At 38.2% G+C, this 11,559-nt stretch overlaps 1 protein-coding gene across 1 annotated transcript; it reads right to left on the reverse strand.

The window, feature by feature from the left end:
- Positions 1–6,609: 6,609 nt before the first annotated feature.
- On the reverse strand, positions 6,610–7,218 carry LOC131066376 (uncharacterized). Its single transcript, XM_058001132.2, has one exon. The coding sequence runs from the start codon at positions 7,216–7,218 to the stop codon at positions 6,610–6,612; it is 609 nt and encodes a 202-aa protein (XP_057857115.1).
- Between the last annotated feature and the right edge of the window lie 4,341 nt (positions 7,219–11,559).

Here is an 11,559-nt window from a genome sequence, read left to right on the forward strand (position 1 = left end):
TTCAAATTTGAAAAGTAAATTATAAATGAATATTTATGGCCAAGGCCTAAGGGGTTGTAAGATTGTATGGATTCATCAATAAAACATTTAAGAAAATATCACCTTATATACAAATAAACGGAAGGTTTTTTACTACAAATCTAAACCTTGTGTAAATCTCAACCTTATATTGGACTTGAACTTCACTTATTCTAATGTTTGGAGATTTTTCACCTTGATGACAACTACCTACATCGATAAAGGAGTGGTGTCAATAGACACTATTCAAAGTTTTTCTAGGGAAGGATTACTCATTTTATCAAATTCTTATTATGGAATCAAATACTATAGAACAATGACCTAAGACCAAAAGAAAGTGTGCAATAATACCTAAGCTTTTAGGAATACTTTTTTTTTAAAAGGAATCAAGTGACCCTTTTTTATGATTGTAAAATTGAATGTCTTAGAAAGAGTCCCCCAAGAACCAAGTCTTATTGAAAGAAAAGACTCAACCATCTAAAATCTATTAAAAGGTATTATATTTAATGAAGAATAAAAAATTAAGAGATGTTATTGAATCTTCTTTGTTAATTCAAAGTAAAATGAGAAAACATACAAACTCCACATAGTCCTTGCCCTATAAAAGTATAAAAAATGTAAACTTCTTGGATATGTAACTCACAAAGTTTAGCTTAATTTGAATTGTAGAAGCCACAACTAAGAAGTCTCATCCATAAAATTTTGTCAATAAAAATCAACTCAACTAATACATTAACTTTGAATTTATTGAAAGATAAAAATTAATTAATATTATTAGTTTTCTTCCTCAAATTAAAATAATACAGTCTTTGCATCTATTAAAAAAGATTCAAATACCACATATTTTCAAAATAATATCTACTTGATGAATTTATTCAAGTACATATAAGACATCATTACAACAGGGAGGCAATGGAACACCATTAGAACCTTTAAAAGCTCATTTCATAACAAAAATTATATAATTTCTCATAAACCCCATAAATACACACAATAAGAAGAGGAAGAAGAAAAATTGGAAAAGTGATTTGTTTGTTGAGCCATAAAAACTAAGCAGGCAATAATTGGACAACTATTAAAATTAAAAAAAAAAAAAATTGAAGTTGGGAAGCATACCTAATATCACTATGGGGAATACATCATTTGAAGTCTTAAGCAATTGTCAAAGTTGTACTAAAAAGATTGTCTTATAGTTCAATAATAACACTATGATATATATTATTATGGAGATTAACATGTAACTTATTACTTGTGTAGAGAATGCATATTTTGCATTTCGTTGCAAACATTGAAAAATGGTATTTGAATACAATTAAATAATGAGAGAATTTAAAATGCCATGACTAAGCTATAATGCCCCATCAAGATACCCTAAAGGAAACAACTACAAACAATCGAAAAGAGTGCAAATATATTTTTTTAATAAGAACACACTAATGTACAAGATATACATTAAAATAGAAGTTGCATATGTGGAAGACTTAACACAAACTCCTAAAGGGTTTCCAATGAAGATTACTCGATTAATCCAATGAAAATTAAGATGTATTAATCCAATTAACAATGAGATTGATTAAACCTACTCATGATAGAATGATTACCACATGAACATAGCAATTAAATTCCATAAGAGATTAAATTAAGCATGATTGAATTTATGCATTTGTCATTTGTTACATTATGTCACTAAAGCTATATTCATCATAATCCATATTATTGCATTTAAATTAATAACTTCATACATACAATTAAGATTAATATCACCTAAATTACATTATACAATTTAACCATTATATCATTCATACATCCAAAATTAAAAAGAACCGGATGAACACATACACCATAATACACACATTGATAACAAAGTTAACCTCTAATGGGCTACGTCTCTAGGTCTTCTTCAAGTGCAAGACCATTCTAAAAAATAAAAGATGAAAAATAGATAAGGTTTACATCAATTATATCATGCCATCAAGGTGTACATCAACAAATGATACAACCGACCACATCAGGGTCCAAGATATACAAATATGATCTGAGGCATCAAAGAGGATCCAACTGGAACAACAAAATGAAATGAATCCAAGAGAAACATTTGGAGCACTTGCGAAGCTAATCCATCGCAAGAAGGCACTAACAAAATACCCAATGGAAAGTGGCACTACCACCCAACCATGTGTCCCAAAAAGGAACCACCCCTATGTGCTAGGAGATAGAACTAAGGCCCTCAAGAAAGCCATAACAAAGAATCACATGGTCTCACATGTACATCAAGTACTGAGACAAGGCATAAGCATATAAGCATGACTCTCACAAGAGTGCTCCAAGTAAAGCCAACACATGACTACACACTAGTGAACATAAGGGAAGAGTGTCATCACATAGCTGGTATGGGTTACCCTGGCAAGCCTCCATAGGCCCTGACCCCAACCTGGACTACCTTGGTAGCCTCTCCCAAACCTCTGACCTCCATCCATGTTTCATGCAGACCCAACAAATCTTTCATGAAGACAAGGTAGCTGGTTTGCCATTCCAGGCCCTCCCACTACATCCTGAGTCTATACTAGCACTCAACCATAAAAGGGGCACAATTTATCTTGATTAATGTTTGCATAACTCAACCCCCCATTTTTAAATTAAGTTATCACTTATTACTCAACTTTCGATGGGTTATCCTGCTACCTCTTTGGGCACGACCCCCACTCGAAAGCCACTCTTCCTTATGACACTACACAACCTCTGAAGAACCCCAAGGCAAATCACAAAAGACAACCAACATAAGTAGTTCAAAAAGAAAAAATAAAGGACAAATTGATTAAACAAACCTTCTACCAAGGTTAAATCGATTGGAGGTGTGAAACGAACAACTGGTCTATCCACAAAACATGACCAAAACCACAATAAGGCAAGTACGACCACAACCAAAACTTAACCCAATCAACTTGCACAATAAACTTACATTCAACAACATGCCATCATGACATGAAAATGACTTACAAATCGGCACCAAAAATCCACCAAGAAGAGTAAACACTCAAACGAATCTACTTGCACTCTAAATTCATCCATGTTAAGGAATCAGAACAATCACTCAAAATATACTTAAAATTAACAATCTCTAATTGCAGCTATTTCAATAACTGACTCTTTCATGATAATAAAATCCACATTAGGGAATAACACATCAAAAGGGTCCAACTAAACATACACCCCAAATAACTTTGCTCAATACTTGATTTTAAACCACACACCTTAAAGGAATAACAACAACTCATAGCCTAATTAAACCATCATTTATAAACAAATATATAATCATTTCAATTTAAGACAATTTGGCTATAACAAATACCATTTGAATTCAAATTTCAAATTAATGACAATAACATTTAAAATACTTTTGAAAACTAAATTCAATATTTAAATCAAAATAATCTTTTCCAAATTAAAATAATTTCAACTAACAAAATTGATGGTTATTCCTATAGCCTTTGTTTTCACAAAACTATTTACTATTATATCCAATCAAAGTTAACATTCTCTTCACATTGCTAATTCAATATACATAATATAAATATATATTTATATATTCAATACTAAACTGATATTTCTTTTAAAAACCAAATTTCCTCTTACACCATTTTCCAAATAAAAATTACAAATTACAAATTACAAATTATATATATATATATATATATATATATATATATATATATATATCAAATTAAAAAAAATATAAAATATTACACATTGCACAAGAAATAACATTTACTGTGATTTGTTTTGACTGAGATATTTTTTTAAAATTCACACAAATAACTCATGGCAACAATGCATTTCCAGCACATGTATTCAATTTACTCAATTGGCCCTAATGCTAGGAGAACGGATTTGATTCAATCCACAAATTAAATTTTTATATAATAATATCACTATTCTACATAATAATTTCACATTTAAAACATCAGATTCACATTTTTCAAAAAGTCTAAGGAGACCAATAACCATGTTTTGGAGGCCATCCACCATTGATGGACCTCCGAAAACTCAAAAAATTAAAACTTGCCAAATAAAAAATTCCTTAAAACCCATTGGTTGATGGGTGAACAACATCACACTTTTGAAATAAAATTCACTTTCTGGGCATACATAAAAATTTGGGCAGCATTTCCCTAAAGCAACTCTCATTTTAAAAATTAAAACATACAAATTCATATCTAAATTAAAATCCAAAATTCAAGTTGGAGAAAGGTTCTAAATCCATTTGCTATCCATTTGCAAGAAAAATTACACAATTTCATAAAGAATCAAGGGAGAAATAAAATCAACTCACTTTCAAGTTGAAGAATTTCAAAATGAAACATGGAGCCAAAGACTCTGAAAGAACTCACGAAAATTGAGTAGCAACAAGAGTTTTCCCGCTCGAATCCAACAAGCTCCTACCCACAAAATATCTCCAAGCAAATCCTTCCCAATCAAGATTTCAAAAATCCATTGTAGGGTTGGAAATCTCCAAAATTTGGAAAATAATAATCCTTGTTCAAAAAATGCATAGCCCCCCATTTTAATTCCACCATATCGTAATAAATAAATACTCTAATTTTGCTAACTTAATAGAATTTGATTTATCAATTTATAAAAACAATTACTCAAGCCAAATATAATTTTTTTTTTGATCGATAACAGGTTTAAGTTTTATAGTGCTTGAAAGGAAAGTATACATGCCTTCAGCTGCTCAGCAGCATTCCACAAAATGGGGTCTTTCCCCTAGAATAACAAAAAGAACCCGAGATAGAAACCACACCAACAAAGCCTACCATACTAGATACATTCCTTACAACAAGGAATCCCCACCCCAAAAACCGATAACCTACAAGAGACCAACCAACCGGAACCAACCAAGGGCTTCCTCCCTGGAGAAGTTGGGAATGGCCTGACTAGGTCCTGCCTCAGGCAGCTCCATCCCGATACCTGTCGTGGTTCCTAGCCGTACACCTCACAGCTTATTGCGATCCACCACCTTCACACTCTTCCATGGGATTTGGTGATGCACCAGCGGCCGCCCATCTTCACCAATCGGAGCCTGCGACTTCACCGAGGTCTTCTTGCCATGCAATTTCGCTCTCTCCATCGGTCCCAACTTCCGCACAAAGTCCACAATTTCCCACCACCCATTCCTTGCATCCTCCAGCTGGGATTCCATTGAGCAAGAAGCCAACCACACCACTAGAGACTGCACTACTTCATTCCCCCCGCCTAAGTGCCTCCATGAACCTTTCTCCATTCTTAGAACCATTCCAATCTCCACTCATGCCACCACCTCTGCCAGGCCACCTGACCATTTTGTTCTCAGTACTAGGGACGCCACCCACAACACCTCCTCCTTTGAACCTCCCACCATCAAAGCCAGAGCCACAAACATGGATGAAACATCCAAATTTGTTCGTGGGCTACAGTCAGTGTCCAAGAATTCTTCCCCAAACATTAGGTGAACAACCCTCCATAAATATTCTTCATCCACCCTAAGAACATCCATCAGGCGGTTGCTTGAGATTGTGCCTCAAAATACAAGCATTTGGCCATCTATAAGCAGTAAAAAATTGGCTTCCATCCTTCCCCTATCTCACAACCAAAACACAGCACTCGCAAGAGCCAATGCAGTCCTCTACACAATGCCAAAAAAGAAAATGAGGGCCTAAATTAACAATTCGTAGCCACTCCAAACATTAATTTCCTCGCACACACCACCTCATACCATGCATCATCAACAAACCAAAAATCCATACATTGACATCATTGCACCTGCACCGCCATTATGCAATTTGCTGCCAGTGCGATGAACACAAACCACATGAGCCATCCCCACCCTTCCATCATGTGTATCTAAAATGGATCACGCAAATCTCAACACCACATCTCAAGTTCCCCTTTCAAACTCAAAGCACCTTCATCCAAAATCTAAGGGACCCAAATCCCTTAAGTCTTCAAAGAAATTAAAATGATCAGCCAAGGAACCATTTGCACCTACGTTCGAAATCCTATCAACCTCAGCATTCACTTCCCTTAGAACATGCGATACCTTAAAATCCTCAAATCCATTCAGAAGGTTATTCATCCTTCTGATATGTTTATCCAGGTGTCAAGCCTCCATCTATCCCCTAGCAATGCCATTCACCACTATTTGGGAGTCCCCTTCAAGATGAAGTTTTATCACCTCCAACTTTTTCGCCAAAAGAATTGCTTCAATTACCGTTTGACACTCAACTTTGTTGTTAGTACCATCCACCAATCTCTTTGCTCCAAGAACAAGAATACTACCATTCTCATCATGAGCTATGACCCCTACAGAGGAGATCCCAGGATTCCCCTTGATGCCCTATCAAAGTTGATCTTGGTCCATCCCCTAGCTGGCAGGAACCACACCTGAATTTTATCACCCATCCTAGGAGGATAAACCCTCAAAAGCCCATTAGTAGGCCTAAATTTGATCAAAGGACAACCCACCAAGATACCAACATCAAATTGAGTGAAAGGGGTCTTTGCCAAATTAACCTAGAAAGTAGCATTAGAGACTCATTCTGAAATTACCTTCTCCTACCTGATCAGAAAATGCTCCATTGGTTCTATTTTATCCTCAAAGAGTCTTTGGTTCCGTTCTTTCCAAACTTCCCACATTACTGTTGAAGGCATGACCTTCCAAATTGCAGCAAAAGTTGAAGATTTGTACAAAGCCGACCATGATTCCAGCCAATCACGCAGATTCCCTGCCAATGACCCCTTCCAACTCAGCCTTTGCAACCCAAAGCACCATGCTTCCTGAGAAAATTCACATCTTAGGAGGAGATGATCCACATCTTCCTCCTCCTTCTTGCAAAGCACAAAACAAAAGGGACCTACAAACCCCATTCTTTTAAGTCTATCCCCGGTCAGAATCTGGTTGTTGCCCACCAGCCAAGAGAATGCGTCTACTTTGGGAAGACAAGCGTTGTTCCAACATACCTTTGCTTCCCAATCCACCTTCTTGACATCTGCCTCCAACAAGGCATACCCTAGCTTGAGAGAATAAATTCCACTCTTCGTACCACACCAAATGATTTCATCTTGCTCCCTAGAACTCATCACCTCTCTACTTGCTAGGACATTCCTCAATGTCCTTTGTTCAACCTCCTCCAAATCTAGATCGCTAGGATCCTTCCAAGTCATTCGTTGTCCCAGATCGAATGAATCTTGGACCATAAAATCACTCGCTTTGTCTCCCCATTATTGGATGGTCTTTTGAACAATTCACTGGGGAGCCACGACATCCAAGGCTGGACATCTATCCCAAGAATCCTGCCAAAAACTAGCCTTATGGCCATCTCCAATTTGCCAAGTCAGATGATTGGTCATCATACTTCTACAAATCACAAGAAAGTTCCAAAGGGAAGATCCTCTTGGGGGATTTTCAACCATGAGAATCCTCTCCCTATCTCCATTGTCCAAGTACTTAGCCTAGAGAATATATACGTACCCATCTCTGCTCTAGCTTACTATACATCTGCCAAACCAACTTCGCCCCCATAGCTTCATTGATTAACTTCCAGTCACGGAGCCCCACATCTCCACCCCCTTTCAGTTTACAAACTCTATCCCAAGCCATTAAAGGAATTTTGTCCTAATCTTGTTTACCATTCCACAAAAATTTCCTCATTTTCTATTGAATATTCTTAATGATCGTGCCTGGAAGTTTAAAGCAAGCAATGGAGAAAATTGGCATTGCTGCGATTACTGATTTCAACATTAAAATGCGACCAACCAACGTGAGCCATTTACTTTTCCAGCCCTCCATTTTTGCTTTACAACCATCAAGTAGTCCTTTCCAAATCTTCATCTTACCCACTCCAGCAAAGAGCGGCGTACCAAGAAACTTCCCAGGGAGCTGTCTAATTATGATACCAGAGTCTGGCAATGACCCTCTGAGTACCAACTTCTGTGTGAAAAAAGAATATCTCCGACTTTTGCCAATTTACCTCCTGGCCAGTGGCCCAGTTATATCTATCAAGCACTTGTTTTATCACCGATTCTTCTTGCATGGAAGCCACACCAAAAAGGCAATTATCATCAGCAAACTAAGAATGTGTAGTCGTTTCCACCCCTCTAGCAATCTCAAAACCTTTCCACATCCCCTGCGATTGCTTTCTTGCAATCGATCGACCTAAAACTTCGGCCAACAAGATGAAAAGAAAGGGGGAGATGGGATCCCCTTAGCAAATATCCCATGAGGTAGGAAAAAAACCTTGGGGGCTGCCATTAACTAAAACCAAAACATTGAACTGCATAATCATACTAGAAATCTACTTAATCCAGCACTTACTGAAGCCGAACTTGGCAAGCACAACCAAAAGAAAGGACCTGTCAACTCTATCATAGGCTTTCCGGATGTCAAGATTTAGCATCATTCTTCTCTGTCTGCTCTTCATGGCCATATGAATCACCTCATGAGCCATAATAATCCCATCAACAATGTTCCTCCCCAGGGTAAAACCTCTCTGTTCATAGGAAATAAGTTTTTCCAAGATCAATTTGAGTCTGTTGGCAACAATTTGTTAAATGATTTTGTAAATAGTATTACATAGTGAGATTAGGCAAAATTTCTCGAAGCCCACTGGTTTACCTTTCTCTGGGATAAGCACCACCAAAGTACAACTGAATTCTTTCAGGATAAATCCCCTAGTCCTGGACTCTTCCACCACCGCCAACAATTTACCACCTAACAAATCCCAAAAAAACTAGTAAAAGAAAGCTTGAAAGCCATCCCGACCTGGTGCTTTCTCCCCACCAAGACCAAAAACAAATGCTTTCAGTTCCTTCAGAGAGACATGCTCCTCAAGCATTCGATTGTCTTCCCTAGAAACTAATTGAGGGATCACAGCCAAAAACTCCTCTTTCAATCTATCCTGATCAATCCCACTCTTGTTCCATAAATTTCCAAAAAAGGCAACCGCCTCCTGTTTAATTTGAGCAGAATCCTCCATCAAAGTACCATCCATGAGATGCAGAGATAGAATTCTATTAAGACATCTCTTAACCTTCACAAAACTACAAAAGAATTTTGTGTTTCTGTCTCCAGCTCTAATCCAATTCTCACACGATTTTTGCCTCCAGAAAATCTCTTCCCTCTGCAATACTTCCCCATATCTACTGAGCAGGTCTTTCTCCGTGAGGTAGTCCACCTCATCCATTCCCTTTGCAAGGACTTTTGATTTTAGAGCCCTTAGCTCACCTTTAATATTTCGTTTCTCTTCAAAGATATTTCCAAATACAACCCTGTGCCAACTTTTCAATTTCTATTTAACATAGCTTAGCTTTTTAAAGAACTGAAAAAGACAAGAAGCCTTCAACCACAAGGGCCTCCTTCCACCATTGAAAAACCTGATCTTTGAAGCCCTGCTCCCTTAGCCACATCTTTTGCACGTTAAAGGGGTATTTGAGCAGGACTCCATCCTTCTACAAAACAAGTGAGACCGGGAAGTGATCCAAGCCTAAGATTGCTAAAACTTTCACCTCAAAAATAAGGGGAACCAAGTTCCACTCCCCTGCCAAAAAGAACCTATCAAGTTTCTCAGCTATGTTGGAGAAACCCAAACACCTATTGGTCCACATAAAGTTCCCACCTTTAGTAGCCACCTCAAACAAAGCATTAGAATCCACAAAGGTCTGAAAATCAAATTGAATCCTACACATCCTTCTCACCCCTCCATGCTTGTTCATGTGGGAAAGGGTGGTATTGAAATCCCCCACAACAATCGTTATGGCCGGCCTAATATCCTCTAAAGTCTTGGTATTTTCCTCCCATAGCTGGCACTTATTTGCTATTTTTATAGGGCCATAAACATTGTTTAAGAAACTTGAGAAGTTGATAGTCTGTGAGCTTACCTTTGCCACCTACCAGTATCTAGAACTTGAGACTGCTTCCACTTTCACTAATTGGGGGTTCCACAAGATACCTAGACCACGTGAAGCCCCCTCCGCATCAACAAAAAAACCAGACACCTTTGTCTAACACCAAGAATCCTAGCCACCTCTTCACTACCTAACTTAGTTTCTTGAATACAAATAACTTCTGGTTTTACCTAATCAAATCCATCTTTTGATCATGCGACGCTTGTCAAGGGCATTTTAGCTCCTAACATTCCATTTAAGGAACTTCATTACTGCCTAGGAGAGAACAAGTCTCTCTCGGATCTAAGAAGTTTGGCCTGCCCCTTCATGTTGCCTGCTTCCTCCAGCAACTTCTATCTATTTTTCCTTCCCCTCATACTCCCTTTAGTCACCTTATTAAGATTTTTTTTGGTCTATTTGATGGTCCTTGTGTCCGTCTCCCCTACCTCCACTGAAAACCCCAATGAATCATCACTCAGGCTATCTTCATCTCCAGACTCCATGTCCATTGATTTATCATAATCCTCCTTGATCAGGGAGATGTGAATATATTTGAATCTGCCTACCTCTACCTCTTCAAGCTCTACAGCAAAGTCATAACTCAGGGTCGTCGATTATCTCCCCATGGTTCCTACAAAAGGTACCTCCCTTTCAGACCCTAGGGGAGGAGGTGACAGGGGAGGAAAAGGAAACCCCACATCGCCTACCCCAACCTAAGGTATGAGAACTGGTTTTGACTTCTAAATAGAGCCAATCATTTGAATGAGACCGCCCCAAAGCGCTTCTCCACTTGCTGAAATCGCGTGGGTCTCCCCGACATATCCTGCCAAGAGCGAAACCCGATTTGATGCAGCATCTAAACCGACAACAGGAACCAAGACCAGGGATTGATCTACCGACTTAGACACCATTGCATCTTTGGAAACATCCATGGACACATCAAGGCCATCCCTTCCTAAGTTGCATTGTAGGATTGTTGCACTTGGGAAAACAACAGAGTCGATGACATGAGCCAAATCTGTGAGCTTGACATCTGACACAACCTTTACAACTTTTGATGATGCTACCAACTGATCCTCTAGTGCTCTGTCTGCCCTGCCTTTGCCTTTCTATCCTGCCATACATTCAGACTCCTCATGCCTCCACTCTTTACAGGACTTGCACTTCACCATGATCTCTTCAACTTATATCTCTTGCCTCCAGAAACCCTTAGGGGAGTGGATTTCAATGGCCTTGCAGAGCAAAGGGCATGGTTTCCACAAAATATAGATTCGAGCATACATACATGAGTCCAATTTTTCAATGACTTCATTTGATTTAATGAATCTCCCTAACTTGTCACCAATTACCTTGAAAACTTCCTCCTTCCAGTACTCATGTGGTAAGTTGTACAACCTAATCCAAATAGGGATTTCCTCAATGGAGGCTTACCGGGGATCAAAGTTGGGGATCCAATCTTTAATGTAGAACCCTACTCCAATTATACATAATTCTGGTGTTTTCCACTTCTGACCCAACAATGATTAGGAAAAAGCCATTAGTTAGGGTTTTAATCTCGAAGTGGCTCCCCTTTTCCTCATCAACCCATTTCTTAATCTTTGAAAAAGCAGGCCAATCTCCTCC

The sequence above is a fragment of the Cryptomeria japonica genome, chromosome 1 (genome assembly GCF_030272615.1).
Source record: "Cryptomeria japonica chromosome 1, Sugi_1.0, whole genome shotgun sequence".
Lineage (NCBI taxonomy): Eukaryota > Viridiplantae > Streptophyta > Pinopsida > Cupressales > Cupressaceae > Cryptomeria > Cryptomeria japonica.